Genomic DNA, 20,313 nt, shown 5'->3' with positions numbered 1-20,313 from the left:
ACCATCGCGATTACCATCACATAATTTAACCAGCAACCTCAACTATCAGCCGGTCGATCCACACCACCACAACTTCCACCATGGAAACCACCAGCCACAAACCAACACAGTCATCACTATCCAACTTCCTACCATCATCAGTGCCTATCATCAGCACCCATCAACATACCATACTTAAAATCGCCGCTACATAAAGACAGCCACCCATTTACACACGTCCTTACCACACGTCCACACCCTACCCTGCAACTACCCATTACAAGACCCTAAACTGTTAGTAATTCATTACCAAATGTTTACGAATACGATAACGAAATTCTTAATTCATATCTTAGGCCATCTGTTGGGCCGCGTTGAGTGGATGTTCTGACGTCCAACGTCACGACATAGAAGTAGTAGATCGACCGTTTCCTACGAATTCACAGAGGAAAAATCTGAACTGGGAGGTGGTATGTGAGGGTCCACTTAAGCGATGCGTTGCATTAAGGCTTGCACTACCATCCGGACCCTTATGCCTGTGGTTTCCGGTTCTACTTCGCCTCAACTGAAACATCTCATAATTATAAGCTACAATTTGAGAACAAGTTGGCCATCACCACCTAGAGCGTCGTCACGCTCTAACAATCCACCTTAAAATAGTCTTATTTCTTAACAATTTGCCTATTCTTTTTTTTAGATAATCTGTGGACGTTGGCTTAGCTATTACATGCTGGTACACTGTGACGATCAGCCGTGTTGGTTTACTCTTACAGCCGTGACGAAGACTGAAGCTGGGGTATCCCTGCAAGCTGTGTGAGGTTGGATACAACACTGCAAGTGGCGTTGAGGTTATGACACAAGGCAACCTTAACGTAGCGTGAGGTTATGACACAAGGCAACCTTAACGTAGCGTGAGGTTATGACACAAGGCAACCTTAACGTAGCGTGAGGTTATGACAAGGCAACCTTAACGTAGCGTGAGGTTATGACACAAGGCAACCTTAACGTAGCGTGAGGTTATGACACAAGGCAACCTTAACGTAGCGTGAGGTTATGACAAGGCAACCTTAACGTAGCGTGAGGTTATGATACAAAACATTCCTCAAGTGGAGTGAGGTTATGAGATGACACACTCAAGTGGAGTGTGGTGATGGTACAACACACTTTCCAAGTGCAAGTTTCGGGAGTTGATGACACAACACAATCGTCTTGAAGTTATGAGAATGTTACCAACAAGCACTTTTAAAGTAACAGCGAACTAGCAAACACATTAATAAAAGCAGTGTGGCTTTAATGACCATGAGATCAGCAACTGCAGTCATGGTTAGAGTGAACTTAGGGTAAACAACTGAAGTTATGGCTATACTCATATGTGTATAGCTAAGTGACAAAGTGAAACTGTGATCGGTAACTGTAGTTACGGTCATAGCGAACATGTGATCAACTAATACTGCTAAGGACAAAGTGGTTATGTGACTAACATATCTAAGATGCAAATTAGTTATAATTAAAGGGTCAATATATATCTGCTACGTTTATACTGTTAAGAATATGTTGTGTTATGGGTTTACGCCAGTGAAGGTCTGTTGTGTAGTCAGCTTACACAAATGAGCATCTGTTGTTTCGTGAGCTTACACCAGTGAGGGTCTGTTGTGTGGTGAACTCACGCTAACAAAGCTTTGCTTTGTCGTGAACTTGTGCCACTGATGGGCTAAGAGCTTACAGAATGAGCTAGTTTTGTGAGTTTACATCACTAGAAAATCCTCTTGTGTCCCAGTCTTCTTCCACTAAATGATGATTTTGTTAGTAGTAGTTTTGAACTCACACAACAGAGGTTCTATCTCTTGGTATCTGTATCATTAAGATTGCTTTCATGTCAGTGAAAGAAAGTTATACTGTGAATTTACATAATACATCTTAACCACCAAGAATATGACGTATTGTGTATATTTACATATATGACGGACTGTTAATTCTTGAACTGGCACTACTGAAGTGCTCGTTGTGTCGTGAGCATACAACAACGAAGAGTTTGTTTTATCATAGGCAACAGAAAAAATGGCGTGTAAGTTTCTTTGGTATTTAAACTCGCTAATTGACGAAGTCTCACGCCAGCGTCGCTGCCAGAAGCAGTCTGGTTGGGTTCACTTCTGAGGAACTAATCCAGTTCGCTCTTGAATACATCCACAGCTCAGCCGTCGATGCATCTAATATTAGCGAGAAGCAAAAGGAAGAGTCTCGGGCCCCTTGACATTGATTGCCTCGTCTGTGATAGATGTTACGTTACTCTCTGTTTCTTAATGGAGTTACCCTGTATACACAACCACGTCCATCATTCCAGTACCGGGTTAATTTGTGAGAAAGTCTATGTTCAAACATACCAGCACACTCCACGCACCCGGCCTTAATAGGCGACGTAAGTACGCAGAAGTATTCCAAACGCGACAGTACAGGCGATATATGAACGGTGTCTCTATAGGTTTTGCGTCTCTGGTATTGAAGGTTCCCAGAGCAAAAAATTTCATCTTTCTCCCTCTAACGCGACAGTTGCTTTTGCCAACCTCAATGAAAATGAGTTTGTTGGACATAATCTGATCAGGATCTTTTTAGTTTAGTTTAGGACTGATTGCATCCTGTCTTTACTTTGTCACTTGATCTCCTCATTTCCTGTAGCGCGGAGGAGTTGGGAGATTCCCTTCGTCAAACAACATGTCGTCAGTGGCTCATTGGACGGCTTGGTTAATGTCTTCGCTAAAGATTGCCAGAATGATTATTGTGTCGTCTGTGAGGGACGATTTGCAGCAGTAATTTGTATTTTTATCTATGTAAGATGTGAGGAAGGGAGAGCAGGGGAGTAAGCAGCGTACCCTGTGGGACTCCACTCCTAACGTTCGAGACAATTCATTTCGCTCAGTTTACCGCCACATTCAGGGGAATTTTAATGAGGAATTTGATGATCACCGAAAATACTTTTTAGTCATTCTCTTCACGGATCCCGTATTCTGTCAACTCTTGACTTCATGATCACCTTAGTTAAAAAGTCTTCGCGAAACCTGTGTACATGACATGTCACAGTGGTCGAGTGCGTAAGGTATGTCAAAGATCCTGATGAGATAATGTCAAAAAAACTCAACCTTTGTTGAACCAAAGAAGAAAAAAAAGCAGCTGTCGTGCTAATGTGGAAGATGGCAGGATGTGTACTCAAGCTAACCTGTACTGATTAATGTAGAATTCTTAATTCTGTCAAGTCAGTCAGCTTCCATCTCAGCACCCTTTAAAATACTCTGACAACCAGAGGTATTATTATCATCATTATCACAGACCCAAGAACCCTCTTTATGACGCTCCTGCAGCTTCGAGGCTGAACTCCACATAGAAGAGAGGAAATGATGGACTCATTAGGAGTGAGAAGGTCTTCGACGAAAATGTTACACCTTTAGTTCACTGACGATGGTACAACTCTGCCGAGAGTAAGTTCTCGCTCGCAATGTTACCACTTTGGGTGAAGTCCGGTAACACCGCATCAGAGGAAAGTTGTCCCAGAGATTTCTGCTCACTCCCTCTTTGGAATGGGGTATGTCTGTGGTTCCGAGCTTCTCAAAATCTCGCTATTGTTCTGGATAGTAAATGAAAGACTATGGACGTCGCTTGCACAGTTCCGTCAGGATGAAGGAACGCGAAATCATTAATCTAAATCGTGCGGATGAGAGGCTTTCTTTTTTATTTCACTCTAAAAGAAATAGAGTTCATAGCCAATACGTCGCTTGCAGGCATGGTTCGGTTTCAGACAAAAGCGAAATGTTTTTGGGCCATCAGTCATTAAGGGAGCTTAATTGTTCATTGAGAGTTGATTAACAGTTATACATCAAACTCACTAGTGACGTTGTTGCCATTTGTGTCCGTACTTACGTACAGAAACTGTTGCCCCTGGGTGTTGCTTTTCTTTTTAGCAAAGGAGACAAAAGTTTTTGATTCTCATTTTCCTTACTCCCTCAATATGTCATTATGCCTTCGACTGAGTTTTCCGAGTTGCCTCCATCGCCTCTACACAGAGCCCAGTAAACAGTTGTGCTTGAGGCATATCTGGACTGGTTCGTCTTGGGATGAACTGTTTAGGACACATGCCAGATAAGTGGCAGATAGTTCGGTGCAGACTTCTCTCAGTGTAAATGGTGAGGTTAGTATGTTTAATCTGCACTGAAGGAAGAGAGGATAGTAAACGAAAGAGGAGTAGGTGGTAACTGAAAGAATAGAATGGTAGTGAATGAAGGAAAGTCTGTGGTATGCCAAGGAAGAAGAGTGATAAGTGAAGAAAAGGATTGTAAGTGCAGGTGAAACGGTGGAATGGCATCTAAAGAACTGGAGGATTGTGAGTGAAAGGTGAATGTGAAATAAGTGAAGGAAGAAATTAAGGAGAAGTGAATGAAAGTTTGGAGACTGCTAAATGTAGGACGAGAACTAAAAACCAAGGGTAGTAAATGAAGGACTTGATGATGATAAGTGAATGAATGGAAGCTAGTAAGTGAAGGAAGGGTGATAAATCATGGCGCAGAGAACGGTAAGGGACGAAAGAAAGGGTAGTAAATGTAGACTAGAGGATGAAAAGTAATGGAAGAGATTTTGATAAATCCAAACAAAAATGGAAGGGTGATAAATGAAGGGACAGCAGGAAATACGCAAAGGAAGAGTGGACAATAAGTGAAGGAGGAAAGGAAGGAAGACAAGACTTTGTCTTGAGAGAGAGAGAGAGAGAGAGAGAGAGAGAGAGAGAGAGAGAGAGAGAGAGAGAGAGAGAGAGAGAGAGAGAGAGAGAGAGAGAGAAGAAACGAGATGGGAGTAAGTGAGGGAGGGTGAAGTGGGAAGGGAATTAAGTATAGGACGGCAATAAATGAAGAAATAAAGACAAGTTTACAAATGGTTACTGAAGGTCATACCGGCTATGCACACTTAACACTTAGAGCGCTTTCTGTCAAATGATAAAAAATATCTTAAAGAAACTAGATCTTTCGAAAACTAGACTCTGTTTTAAAAGTGTTTTGAACTGAAAGATATCATGACTACTAGGATGACCACTACCTACCTGTATATACACATATATCAGATGTGTCTACATACATAATGCTAGGAATGTTGGTTAGTCCAAGCGAATAGGAAAGATAGAGACGAATATATGCGAAGTGTTAATGAATTCATTGACATAGCTGATAAATGTGACAACTCCGGGTGGTGAGCATGACTTGTACCATAATGCTTGTTACATATAATGATAGAAATGTCTGCATAAGTTTAACAATTATAAGAGACACTTATCTAGACATATTACCGCTCCATTTCCGCCGCACTGGAAGAGGAAGCAGACGCCATTAGCAATTATAATGCATCCTACAACAAGGCGTAAAGCAACGACTCTCATTACCTGCTGCCCATGCAACCCCCAGGAAGACGCTTATATACATCTGCCAACCTAAGGAAGAACACAACGCAGTTCCTTGACCACGGCAGAAAGCTCAAATGCACACCATAAAGTGAATCCAGCCAGTAGCAGGAGTCAGTCACCTGGTGTGATTTTCCCTCAGCCGAATCAAGAAGACCTTCCACCAGTAGAGAAGAGCCGACCTGTCTGCATGGCTGGAATTAATTTCAATAACATGTAGTAATAATGGAAGAAGAACCGTTTCTCATCCGGTCACCAGCAGGGAGCAGCTGGCTGCTCAGCTCTCCCCGGGGGTTCTCTTGCGATTACTAATGCTGGAAGGGTGAAACACTACCTAAGGCTGTTCCTCGTAACCTCTTCGCGCTGTTGTGGTTTCACTCACACCATTCATCTCTGTTCTGCAGAGCGCTGTGTCCTTCCCCGCGTCAGGTCCAAGTGTTCTTCTGCAGGCTTGGTACAAAGAGTTCCATAACTTTACGAAAGATCTCATCCTTCCGTAACATCTGCTTCACTTCACAACAACAAACATGGCAAACCCTGATTGGACAACGCCCCGCTCTTCCTCAAGAGTACCAGCAGCTCACCCCAGGACACCTCGAAGCCTCCTCCAACCTTGTACCCCAACAGCAAGAGGGGTTGCCTTAACGAGGTGGTACGTACGCCTTGTTGCAGATGATAATGACCCCAATTATAATAAGACCGCCGTCACCGTGACAGTAATCGCTATTGATGGCCAGGCCAGCGAGGTGCCGATGGGGGAGGGGGGGGGGGGACGACCCAGTTTATTTTATAATGTTGTCGTTTCCCTTCCCTCTTAATCCAATCACATTTGTTGACTGTTTCTTGAGAGAGTCTTGTAGTGTGAAGGCGATGGGGGGAGAGGAGGAAGAGGAGGGGAAGACAGTGGCAATCGAGTAGAAGAATGGCACTTGAGACGAGGAAGGGAAATAAAGAGCATCAACCCAAGAGAAAGACAGCAGAACAACTGATGGGGGAAAATGCCTCTTGAGGGAAACTGGTGAAAGGAAAACCTCAGAAATGTTGATAAAGATTCCGATATAGGTGGATAGGACGGATGAAGATGGCGGCCTTAGCGAGACAAATGGAGAGGCAGAAAAAGAGGATGTAATGGTGGAAATAAAAGATGGAGTGAGGTCATAGATGAGAGGCTGTGATGAAGAAAGACAGTGAATGTGGCCCGAGATGAGTTAGTACGAATATGTATTGTGCTATGGCCTCACTATTGGTGAGTTACGGGGAGGGTTTTAAATTCGTGTGTGTGTGTGTGTGTGTGTGTGTGTGTGTGTGTGCGTGTGTCCTGTTATTTTTCATATCTATATCTATGTTTATATACGAATGTATATGTGTACATACATGTGTCTTTATAAGTGCATGTACAAACATTAGTTTCTGAACACCACCACAACCAGTGCGAATAAAACTGCAAAAAGTCTCATGAGGGCCACTGTCTTCAAAGCCTCCAGTACCAAGGTCGCCCACGTTAGTTCTTCACGAGAAGCAACGTTATAAAATCTGCTCTACACTTGCTCTTGGCCAGCACTCGCACCACGACTAGCCAACAAATGCACAACAGCAATCCTGCACCTGCACAAAAAAAATGATCAACAGCTGCATGCTACCTGTCCATCACATGAATGGCACCAATCCACCACCTGTCCGGTAACGTCAGTAAACAACTCCCGTACTTCACCACCACCTGCACGACCCACCTCTCCACCTCCTTCATAATGTCTGCACCGCCTCCACCACCCGAGCCACCTACATGGCCATTACTAGTCGACCTCTAGGTGTTATTCAGGGGGTAATAACACCTTGATATGCAAATGAAGGTGAGTTATCAATAACAGCACACCTGCCTGCTGCCCGTCGACTGTCACCGTGGCAGCGACGATCTACGGGTGGGTTAGTGAGCTGCCGAGGCACACAGGTTCCCACGTCACCTCCTTCCTGTCTATTACAACCTCTCCTGATCGGGTGGTGAAGGACAGCCAGGAAGCCTTGATCATGTCAAATACGTTACAAATGATGTAAAATTCGTCCATCATGTGGTTGATTTACTAAGCATAAATCATATTTATCCCTGATTAGATACGCCATGCAATACCTGGTGTCTAACGCTGAGTTATAGAATCTGAATATTATTGTGGCTAATGATTGAAGTAAATCATTCCGTCCCGTAGAGGATTATTTAAGATAACAATTAACTGATATTGAGATATAAGTGTTCTGATCTCATCACAGTGGAGTGTATTTATGTGGTGAGGTAGTGTGGTAGGTGTAGCGGTGGTCAGGGACGGTATGTGGTGGTGTTCAGTGGTATGTGGTATTATGTGGAGGTGCTTTGGAGTTCAAAGTAGATGTACTTTGGTGCGTTGTAAGTGTATGGTGAAATGAACAGTGATGTACATAACTATGCATGTTGTGATAAGTGTAGTAAGAATTGTATGGTGATATGTATTGACCTATGGTGGTATGTGGTGGTACGTGGCGGTATGCAGTGGTATGAAGTGGTGCGTGGAGGTATGCAGGAGCATGTGGTGGTCAGTGTGGTGGTTCGTAATGCTGTGTGGTTCGGTGGGGGTATAGAGTTAAGCTGTTCATAGTAGTGTACTGAAATGTACATTGGTGGGTGTCTAGTGGTGGTATAGAGAGATGATGCGTGGTGCTGTAACGTTATCTATGGTGGCAGACGTCTATTTTTCGTGTTCGGTGGTTTGTAGTCTTATGAATTTGTGTGGTAATATGCTACAGTGTGGTAAGGTGTACGAGTTCGTAAAGCTAAGTAACAAATGATTGACTCGTGTAGTGTTGTCTGAAAGTGGTCACAGGTGTGGGTGATACCCTGTGGAATCTCATGGTGGAAGGTATGTGTGTGTGTGTGTGTGTGTGGTACTCTAAGGTGGTCTATAGTAGTGTGCAGTTGTGTGTCATGGTTACTGAGTGATATCTTGCATGATCTGTGGTGTCTGACGGAGGATCGTGATGTTTTGCGGTGCACTGTGGTGTGTGGTGATGTGTGGTACTGTGTTGCTGTATGTATAATGGTGTGCTGTGCTTACGATTGTGATTTTTCTCATAGTAGCTGACATGACATGAGCAATAGTAAGTCCCCGTCGTAGCCATCTTAGATAAAGGGTTAGAATATGTATGATGAAGGGCTCCCAAGTATCTGTAGACCCTACTCTTTAAAAGGTGTAAAGGTTATAGGAGGAGAATTCCACACTTTCGCTGTACGAGGGAAGAAGGTATCATACCGGTTAATCCTCCATATGACTGGTCTCTACACAGAAATTATGCGAAGCAGCTGCCCGACACAAGCCGAGGGTCCAAGTCTTGGGAACCGGAACACAGGCAGACAGCTCACGAGAGCAGCGGCCGAAATAATACCTGTCGAACAGAGATATGGAAGCAACATCACAGAGGATGGCATGGGATGGTTGATGAGAGGTGACAGGAGGAGACTTAACAATCTGGAAGCCTTTTGATTCCACTTTGGGTAAGAAAGTGGTGGAAGAGTCACTTATGAAAACAAAACTCAACATTGGGGCGAATCAGACACCCGTATTCATGGAAAAGTTGTTCAAGAGAAAAATAATTGCTGGAACTCAACAATAATCCCAGCTTTTGTGGGAGCAAATTGCGTGATGTTCATTTTAAGGGATTTCTGCAAAGATAGAGAATTAGCTGTGGTGTTTTCAAAGCCTATTGAAGGAAACGAGTGAAATGCTTGGTAGTGTGACTTATGTAGTGGTGTACAGTGGTGCATTGTGATGTACGTTGGCGTGTTGTGTTCCACTGAATACGACTGTATGTTAAGCGGTGTATGGCTGTCTTTCGTGGTGTGTTTGTTCATGATGGTTTGTGTTTCTTTTTTGGTGGTGTGGATGTGTTTGGTCCAACTTGGCTGATGATCTGTGCTTCGTCTTATGGGGTCGGGGTAACTGGTGGTGTGTTGTGGATGGAGGGCAATACTGGAATACTGTGTAATGTGTTGTGGGAACTGTGCGTTGCATAATGGGCTGTGTACTGTGAGCAATGTCGTGGACGATGTGTTGCGAGCTTTGCCGTGAGGGGTGTGCTCTGGGCGGTGTGTTGTAAGCAGGTGGGTGGCAGCGACGAGGGGAGAGGGGGCACGCTATGGCGCGGTGGGAGGGAGTGGTGCAGGAGGAGGGAGGGAGGGAGGGAGGGAGGGAGGGAGGGAGCTACTTTACCAGACAGGACAATAATCATCAACAGATGGGAGGGTGTCCAGCACCTGCCCGTGTAGCGTATAACAACACAACCCCCTGGGGTGATTCCTGTCTCCTCCCTCTCACCCTTAGTGATCTCCCTTAACACCCCCTAGCGGTCAGTGATTCCTCTCCTTCCCCCTCACCCCTACTGAATCCCCTTAACATCTCCTGAGTAGCAAGTATAGCACCTCCTCTCCCACACCTAAGACCAAGAACACTTGTGCTCCTCTCCACATCCCTCCTCCCACTGCAGATACGCTGTTTTACTACTCAGTAAAAATATAATAAACTTAACTAATACATCCTAAGTATTCTTTTTCTGTTATTGAGGAAAACCCCCGATCGTCAAAGTTTCTCAGCATATAATTTAACTTTAACAATTTTGTACAGATATTATCATTACCACTTGTATGATACTGTTCGTACAGATTCTTATCGGCCTCCCAGTAGTTGAGCACATTTCTTATTTTTTGTTTCATCAAAATGTACAGTAAGTCAAGGTTTTGATGGGTGTGAGAAGACACACAAGAGCGTGAGCGGAGTGTGTGTGTGTGTGTGTGAGTATATGGATGCAGGGGTAAGTGGTGTATATGAGGTGGTATATATGTGTGTGTGTGTGTATGTGCGTGCGTGTACGGGCGTAACAAGGCGGGGAATGTGAGTATTTTGGCGTACGTAGATAGAGTGTGTGAGTATATGAGCGTAGGTAGGTGATGCATGTAAATATATGGGCACATGTAAATACATGGGCGTCCGTGTGTGTAGGTGTGTGTGAGTACATGGCTTGGGGTTGGCGGGGTGTGTGAATACAAAGACTTACATAAGCGGCGTGTGTGAATATGTGAGTGAGAGTGCATGAGTGATATATGAAAATACGGACTGCAGTAAGGATTCAGCTGTATGTGGGAGGGGTACATACACACATAGGGGTACGGCAACGAACTATGAATGGGATTGACGTGTCATGTGCGTACTTAATGGTACATAGGAAAGTTAGGTGCTGTGTGCGGAGTCTGTAGTGGTATGGATGTTTGGGGATGGCGGCGTGAGAGGAACTATGGGATGAGATCCGTGGGTGGGTGGGTGGTTGGAGAGGGGGTGGGTGTGATGGCAAATGTGAGAGGTCATGCAAATGTACATTTGTGTAAGACGGGATAAGGAAAGCTTGGACGTGCTGAGAGGTAAATGAACGTAAGTGTGGTGGAGGCAATAGGTATGAAAGGTGTGTGTAGGTTTGGCGGTTGGCATGGTTTTGTTAGTGGGAACAAGTGAAATTAAAGATGTGGATGCATGAGTATGTGAACACATAACTCACATAATGGTGTATGTTGGCTGGAGACCAGCGTGAGTGTATCGGCGTAGATGAAACATCGCTTAACCGAAATAAAACATCAAAACTTCAGATTGAAATGAAGCCAACAATGTACTTCACACAGACGAGAAAGCAGTCTTCACCGACACTGCATTCCTGGGCCCCAGGAGTTACTGTGCCTGCCATTATGGCTGCATCATCACCTGAATCTTGTTACTTAACTCAAGTTAAACAAATACCAACCCTCTGACAGACCACAAGATCTTATGAAAGTGTGTGTGTGTGTGTGTGTGTGTGTGTGTGTGTGTGTGTGTGTGTGTGTGTGTGTAGACATGCATACAGATACATATGGACGATATAGAAAACAAAAAAAAAATGACATTAATAAATTTCCCATTTGTCGGTTCCCAGACACATTTGCCCACCACATTATTAGTATTGTGAGAGTGTCTGGGAGAGGAAGAGACAGTAAAAGAGAGGAAGTATGAGCAAGGGTTCCAAGAGAAGCAGGTATATATATATATATATATATATATATATATATATATATATATATATATATATATATATATATATATATATGTAATGCTGTGTGTGCGTATATTGTGTAGTCGAGTTTGTGAGGATGTGTGAGGCGAGTGCAGGGGAGGGAGGGAGGGATAAGTGGATAACTTACCTTGGAATAAAGGAGTGAATGTGGGAAGATAACGAACAGGAGGTGGAGGAGAAAGGCGAGTAGAAAGTAAGGGAAGGCCAGACGAGAGGACCATCAAGAGGGAGAGTGGGAGAGGGAGGGGGAGGAGTAGTGGGAGGGACATTATGCCACCTGCGCAGCACAAGTGGTATACAACAGAGGTGGGGAGAAGGTGGGGGGGTGGGAGGGGGATGGCAGGTGTTCCTCAACTGTGTCCGCTCATCACTACTACTCCCTCTCCCTCCCTCTGTCTCTTGTTTTGTTCTCTACCCCAGGTTTGGTTACATCTGCCCTTCTTCCTTTTAGATTCCTGCTTTGTTATCCCGTCTCCATTTACATTGATTTGCAACGTAGGATCCTACTGCTGTTCTGAAGCAGATAATATCTCCATAAGATCATCTGGTTTTCTGTTATCTATCCTTCCTACGTACTCCTTTGTATCACCAGTGTCGAGTGTTCGCCACACTGATGATCCTTTGTTCATATAGGCCTCCAGATTCGTCTTTGTTTTCTCTTTCATTACATGTTCTGTTCCACACGCTATATGTTGTTCACTTCCAATACCAGTCTGACTAAATCTGATTTCTTATATAATCCCTTTGTCTTTCCCATCATTCATATTCTTTCGTCATATAACTTGAGAATCTTAATGTCTCACTTTCTTGTTTAACCGTATTACTTGATAGTCTCATGGTTCAAAAAAAGTACTTTGAAGTTATTGAACATTTCCTTTTACAGGTCTGCACGTCAGTAAAGCCGTTAATCTTAAGAGAATCTCCATAAACCAAATCATACATACTTCACTAACCTATTTTATGGGTAACAAGCTAAAGTGTACCTTATCAACATCCCGCTGAAATCAGGCACATAAGCTAGGGAATTCTTTTTGCGAGTGATTGAATCCATTATGTACAATACATATACAGTTCTTCAGTTCTTTTTTCGAGAAATTCCGAAATCCGGCATGGCTTAGGTCCCATACTATGCCGGATTTGCGGTCGTCTACCTGTAATTAACTACGAAGTCGCGGACCCAAAGCCATCGCTTCTATAAGTAGCTAATGCAAGAAGACAGCACTTCTTGTAGCTTTTACGATTCGTTGTTATCTGAGAGGATGATAGCGGGGCACCATTAAAACATTACTTGTTAGCCTTGATATCACGGCCACTACCACGCTATATAATCGTTGTTGCTGCGTCTTGTGCAACTTCTATACTGAACCAGCAATTTGTAAACTGAAACGAGCAGTTTGTCCACTAGCAACATTTATGTTGGTAAAGCAACTTGAACACTGGACCAACAACTTGTACAGTGGACCAACAACTTGTACACTGGACCAACAACTTGTATACTAGACCTGCAACTTGTATAATGGACCAGGATTTGCATATTGGACCAGCAATTTGTATACCGGACAAGCAGCGTGGGCACTGGAGCATTAAATTGTACAATGAATTGCATAAATGAATCATCGGCAATTTGTATACTGCACCAGAAACATGTATGATGGACCCGAAATATACATACTGGACCAGCAACTTACATACCGGTCCAAGAACTTGGATACTGAACCACCAGCTTGTATATACTTAATCTGCACATGACAGTGACTGTCTTATATATATATATATATATATATATATATATATATATATATATATATATATATATATATATATATATATATATATATATCATGGACAATATATCTGTAACTCAGGTAAATAGTATCTTACGTTAACTTCCATGTAACACCTGTATGTTGCTTTGACTAACTCCCATTCGAGGGACGTATGCCGCTAGGCCTCACCGAGAGTCAACGGTTCTTGACTAGGGCTAAGATCCACACTTCATTCTATACCTCAACAGTGCAATGGTTTACTCCGCTTCCTCAGGAGACCTTCATGTTATCAACATTCTAAGCTGAATTCTAATTCACACTCACCATATGATTACGTACACTACCACGACGAACAACGTTGTCAATGACGTGATGAAATATAGTCTAGAATTAGTGCTGGTCCTCATTGATTTTACTACAGCAACCATCATTAACATAAATCTATATCCTCCTTCGACCCCTCCTACTCTGACCAAACATTTTATACTTCAACTTGTCGCTTATCGTCCCTTCCCTCACTAATTTGTTTGTTGTATAATTATGTACTGGTGATATGGTCGCGATCAACGCATTTTTCCCTGTCCTTGATCATTAACGGACTCAATTGGGGGGACGGGGAGCCTCGCCAACGGAACCTGTGCCTGAGTGAGGGAACTCTGGGTGGGTTATGGCAACTCCCTCCCACTCGCCCGTACCTTCCATGACCCGGCGTTAGCAAATGTTATCTTGCCACACTCCCTCCCCAGTAAATCATAAATTTCCGGTAATAAATCAGGCAAAATAAAACGATATAACACGTGGAAGGTAAACAAGCCCGGCTAGGAATACAGAACGATTAGGGTGACAACGACCAATGACAACCTCGAACGACAGTTAAAGCGCATGTCGTGTTGCAGGAGCATATGTGAGAAAGAAAGGAGGCTCCAGCTACTTCCACTTCCACATCTGTTCCTTTACTCTCGTCCTCTTCCTTCTAAAGCATTTTCTTTCCTCTCTTTTTTTTCTCTTCGACAGTTTCACAATCCGCTGTGCTTTCCTTCCATTACTTTAATTCCTCTCTTCAGTTAGTCTTCCATCCAAGTCCTCTCCTCCTGTTTTCCCTAGCCTTCTTCCCTCCTTCTCCAGTATTTCTCTGTCGTTTTTATCTCTTCGCCCCCCCCCCCCCTTCTTCCTCCTCCTCTTCTTGATGCCTCTTTCACTCCGACGTCATCTAAACACGTGAGGAACCTTCCCATTATCAGACATGACATAATAATTCCTCTATGTATAATAATTCTTCCTCTGACCCTCCCGTAGCTGTGGGAGAATCCGACTTTGCTCCACCAGGGATTGACAAGAACTACCTCCCTCCACGTGTACTTGATATCAACGGGATATGTAAATCAACAATGAATTGGTTTCCAGATTCATTCATCAGACGTTTAACCCATTTTTTCCCTCTTGTCCGCACACTCACCAGCGACAGTTACGATCCTTCAACGGAACTCTTTGCTTCACTCCCAAGCTATTAAAATGAAGAACTTTATTCCTCTAAAACAGGGAAAATGTTTCATTAAAACATTGATGATCTATAAAATGACTTAATGTACATCCATTCGACATCTAAGAGCCTAATTATAAAACGTAATTACTTTTAAAACTTCAATATAAAACCTTAAAACCTTTGGAAGCGTCGAAAGACACTTTTGAAAAGACGGATTTTGATACAAAAGCTTCCAGCTTACAACAGCTGACATATATATCTTCTCCAGACGACTTTATCCCATTTTCTTAACTTCTAGAAATCATATTATCAAATTTCATCTTCATATACAAGATATCCCGAACCTGTATTTTGTGCTAAGAACTCAAAGCGCTTCGGAATTCTCCAGTGAAAACCTTCATACTTGACTTTCACTTTCCAGACTCCAAAACATCCAAGAAACTCTTTAACTACGTCTAAACTGTACGAAAAAGTTCCACGTTTAAGAAACAACCTTCAAAATCCAGCGACGATTTCCGAATTGCACCATCTTCAGAAGATCCAACGTACAATTTCGAGTTTATAGATACCTCGAGACAACACTAGTTAGCTGAAGACTTATCTAACATCTCCACAAACTCCAAACTAAACCAAACAACTGAAAATCTAATTAACAAACAACCTCCACAAACAACTCCAGACCAAATATAAGAAGACTACACTAACACCCCCCCCCCCCCCCACAAACAACTCGTCTATGCCACTTAGCTGAAGACTTCAATGATAGCCACCACAAACATCAACTTAACTAAACACTTCACAAACAGCTTTTGCAAACAACTTGCAAGATCGACCTACAAGCAACAAACAATTACCACCGCCTGACGAAGCCCTTAGGATATAAAGTTATAGGAGAACCAGGCTTCATCTTGGCTGTTACCTTCCTTTTACTTTCTTCTCCGATTCTAACCTTTGCCCTCGACCCTCTCTTTCCCTCACTTCACCCCTGCTCTCCTAATTACCTTCTCCCTCTACCACCATTATCACCCGCTTGCTTCCCCTTCCCCTCCATTGCCATTATTCTCCTCCTCCTCGTCCTCCTCTCTGCCCTTCCTGCCTCATAAGCGGGAGTGGCGGCCATATTTTAGATGCTGTCAATTACTGAGATTGCTCGCCCGCGCACCTAAACCCGCTTTATTGCATCTTTCTCCGCCTGCTGAGGTCTTGTGCTACGAATTTTTGGTATATCGGTCACTTTCCCGGGCTGACCGAGCACCTCGCCCCCCGGTATAAATCTGCGCAGCTCAATTAAACGCAATTAGGAAAAGAAGCCGAAGTTCGTTCGTCATGGAGTTTATACCCTGGCGGCGGCGCGGCAGGAGGCCACCGAGAGGCTGTGGTAGTGACCTGGCTCCACACCAACCCAGATTTCATTTTCCAGGTCCTGTGATGATCCCAACGCGACTCTTCGAGGACTAATTTTATAGCCTGCCATTGATTGTGATGGTCGGGGCCCGTTATGGCCGTCCTGCTGACCCTGCCAGGGGCACCCACACACCCCTGTGCCCTTCCCCTGCACAAGCCCCTACCGTCTTTGGCAGGGGATTCATCATGGCGTAATTCTATCCTGGATCAGCGACACTGAGAGTGGTACCATGCACAAAGAGAATCGTAGCTGAGGTGACAGTCAGCGGAGAGTGAGGGTACTTACCACGTCTGGTGTGGAGGCGCCGTCGGTGTGGGTGGTATCGGCCGAGGCCCGACCTGCAGCGGCGGCCGCGGCGTTGTTGTTAGAGTCCCCAGTGCTCATGTCTGGCTTGGGGCCATCACGCTCGTCAATCACCAAGTCGATGGGCATTTTTCCCTTCAGACACGATATGTACCGGTGGCAAAAGTTGTCACACAGCTCATGCACCTGGGGAGAATGTCCACATGTCAGTATCTTCATAACACTTGGTATATCAACATTAATGTTACTGCACTATCCAGCACTGTCTGCCATAGTCCACCACACTCTGAAACTGGACCAAACCACACAACGTAACGTCCTACTGAAGGGAGCGACGTAGAAGGAACAGAGGAGGAAGCCCCACTATGTCGCAGGTCGCCACCAGCTCAAACTCTGAGAGCACCGCGTCTGCCACACCAGATTAACATGTGCTAACGGGAGTAAACCTTAAATCATCTGCAGCCAATGGCGTCGGAGAGGGGAAAACACGCCTCTGTGGGGATTAGGAGGTAGTGAGGGTCGGGGAGTGCCTACCCCCTTTAACCTGTCACGGCCAGACCTTGGGGTGAGGGGAGCTGGAGGGGGAGGGAGAGGGACGGGGTCCACGGGACACAAGGAAAACAAGGGGATGCCCAGACTAGCGTAGAGGCAATAACCTGCAGGAGAAACGTTGCATTATTCATCTACTTTCTGAATGGCAACAATGTACACCATCCGGTCCTGGCCTGTAAAGGTAATCTTATCGTTCAAGATGTTGACCTACAGAAAACATCTTCATAAGTTCTAACATTATGCAGAATAAAGAAAAAATAATCTACTTACTGAAGACTATAGATTACTCTGAATTTGATATAAAAGTTACCTCACACTCCAGTACTACAATACCATATGAAAAAATATCTGGTGATGATATAACACGTTTTGCAAAATTAGTTCAGTATAGAGACTCCCACGTCCTAACATCTTCCCCTTAACCCTTTCAGCACCAGTCATCCCCAGCTGTTTGACTGTGTGTGTGTGTGTGTGTGTGTGTGTGTGTGTGTGTGTGTGTGCGCGCGCGCGCGCGTTTGTTTGTATGTGGCTGTATATTTGCTTGTTTTCGTATACGCGTGAATTTGATTGCTTGTATTCGTATATATTCATTTGTCTGTGTGCGTGTGGTGTGCAAACAGTTGCGAGTTTACATGGAAGTACGTGTGTGTGTGTGTGTGTGTTTGTGTGTGTGTATGGGTGGGTGTACACCTGAGCTGGAGTGTATGCAGGAAGGTGGGAGAGTGTTGAGTATTTCTTTCGGTATAACAGACCTACTCAGCCAAAACCACTTGCCAGCCATGACCGGAAAAGGTGAAATGAAGTACGAGGGGTCAGTGCCAAGCTAAAGCCCGGCGAGTCTTTAACAACAGTCCACAACAATCGAAGAACAGGTCTATATTTGTACCAGAATCTTGTCTATGTTTGTATCTGCCTTATGGAGTCTTTAAGCCATGCCATCGTTCCTGACGCACCCGAAGTCGAACTGGTGTAAGACGCATAAGGAATCGAATTCTTAAAATGTTATTGGAATCGCATCACAACACTCCACAATAGCCGTCATGTGTTCGACGTCCTTTTAACAGCAAGTTTTATGAACTCTTTCATGACCTCCACCAAGACCCTGACTCAACCCATTCTGATCTAGTCAAGCTTCTACACTTACAAGATATTTAGCACATGGTAATTCTCTCAGACCGAAGACAGTTAAGATTAGGTAGTCGACGGCAGCGCCATGCTTACTGAGCTAAATGTGAGGGGTTGCTGGAGTGAGAGAGCTGTGTCATTTGGTCGTACATTCTAGGTCAATTGACACAAGTTTTACACAAAGTTGGAATACATCATGAATTATCTAAACCTATCACAATCCTTTCTATTTGTCTCTACACCTTTTTGTCCTGAGTCTATAAAAATAGATGAGGTTTCTCAAGAGTTTTACGCATATATACCGGGTCAAAGATGTTCAGACTAGTTAGGATGGGCTTTTACGATCCTTACTAAACACAGACGAGGTGTGACTCAGAAGTATAAAAATAGATATTTGTGAATCATACAAGCTAAAGTGAGGAAGACGTGAGACTCAGAAAGACGAATCATCAAAGAGCTGAGGCTTTATTAGAGACGTGCACAAGAACATCAGCTGGCTCCGTGGTCGTGGCAGAAGTGTTGGCGCCGTGGTGGGGTAAGCCACAGACGTAGCCTCACATACATCCTCCCCCCAACATCCCACCCTCCAAACCCTCGCCCTCGCTACACAAATCTGGTCTTAGCTGCATGCCCTGGCCAGAGTCACTCTGCAAGCTACATAATTCCTCCTATATCAGAGTCTCCTTACGAGGTGCCAGCCACCTCGGTCGAGGGCCGAACTAAAAGGGTGGCACGTGGTGGTGTGGTGGTGGTGGTGTGGTGGTGGTGGTAGTGACAGGGAGGGAAACACACTCTACAAGCCAAAATATGAGGCTGCCGGGATGCCAGTGTACGCTCTTAGGAAGTGCCGGGGGATGGCTCCGTTATCAGCCTGATGGTAAAACTTGGCAGACGGGATTCAAGAGCTATGTATGACTGGCATGGGAGCAGCCCACGGGAACGCAGGCAACATTGCAGTCAAACTGAGGCACCTAGACGAGGTGTAGACATTCTCATGATCACTTCTAAATATGGCTCCCATCACTGACGTACTCGCAAAACAGTGTTAAAACCAGATATATATATATATATATATATATATATATATATATATATATATATATATATATATATATATATATATATATATATATTCATATTTGTTTTTTTGTTTTTTCTGGTGTTTGGGAGTATGTTCAACTGTTTATTTTACAAGTGGAGGGGATTTCAGGGTGTTTTCCTCTGGTCTGCTGTTCATTCAGAACCGGACGTGACCGCTGTCAACAGCTTGTCGACATAACCAATCGACTATGATGTTTCTATTTTCGGTCATGCCGCTGGGACAAAACTTCACCAATAAAGATTGCCGGTCGCACATTTGCAGATACCTGGTCGTACTTCACTGTCTGATAGCATCTGGCATCTACCCCAACGCTCTTGTCGGCACGGTGAGCATCGACTTTTTGTCATGGAGCATTTGGGAGCTTGGTTATTTACTTCAGCCCAGGGATTGTGCCTAATTTAAATATTCTCATAAGTAACAGAGTTTACTAGGGAAACTACACTTAGGCTTAGGAGCGAAAGACGTGGCTTGATCCCCTCTCACCCATGCAAGGGAAAAGGATAAGAAGTCAAGTAGCTTTTCTAAAATTAAACATTCGCCACGAGCCACGCCGCTGCAGAATCTATACAAAAACATTTACTAATCCCGCAAAACAAGTGTTTTTCCCCCCACCTGCACTCCCCTCCCGGCCTTCTCCTCAGCTTCTTTAACAAAAAAAAAATAAAATAAATAAATAGATAAATAAAGATACGGGAGAGAAGCCCGGCATCCAACCTAATTACAAACTTGCACATCGACCCTATGAAGGCGTTGCCACCGACTTCAAAGAGCAATTGTCAGATTAATTAAAGGCAAAAACAACAACAACAAAAACAGCTCATTACTGCTAAGATTAACTTGGTAGTTATCCAGTTATTTTTCACCTGTAATGTGGGCTGAGTTGTTTTGTTCTTCGTTAGTGTATAATTTCGTCCAGCTTTTGAAATCTTACAAGTGGAGGTATCATACATTGATAAAGAATGCTTACACAGTATCATAAACAATGAATCATCAAAGCCCACAATATAACTTCCCACAGAAGTAACTCCAGAGCCTGAGCCTTCAACCATC

The 20,313-nt window shown here is 44.0% G+C and overlaps 1 protein-coding gene across 19 annotated transcripts in view; it reads right to left on the bottom strand.

Moving 5' to 3' along the window:
• hth (Meis homeobox homothorax) overlaps positions 1–20,313 on the bottom strand; it is a 576,382-nt gene that overhangs the window by 475,951 nt on the left and 80,118 nt on the right. For all 19 annotated transcript variants that reach the window (XM_071677162.1, XM_071677168.1, XM_071677160.1 and 16 more), the window contains exon 6: positions 16,467–16,670. In XM_071677162.1, coding sequence (XP_071533263.1) covers positions 16,467–16,670 — 204 coding nt within the window. The remainder of the gene's footprint in view (positions 1–16,466; positions 16,671–20,313) is intronic.

Source organism: Panulirus ornatus, chromosome 24 (genome assembly GCF_036320965.1).
Source record: "Panulirus ornatus isolate Po-2019 chromosome 24, ASM3632096v1, whole genome shotgun sequence".
In the NCBI taxonomy this organism is placed as follows: Eukaryota; Metazoa; Arthropoda; class Malacostraca; order Decapoda; family Palinuridae; genus Panulirus; species Panulirus ornatus.
Note: the sequence above shows the minus strand (reverse complement) of the source record. Positions and strands in the feature narration are given on the sequence as shown.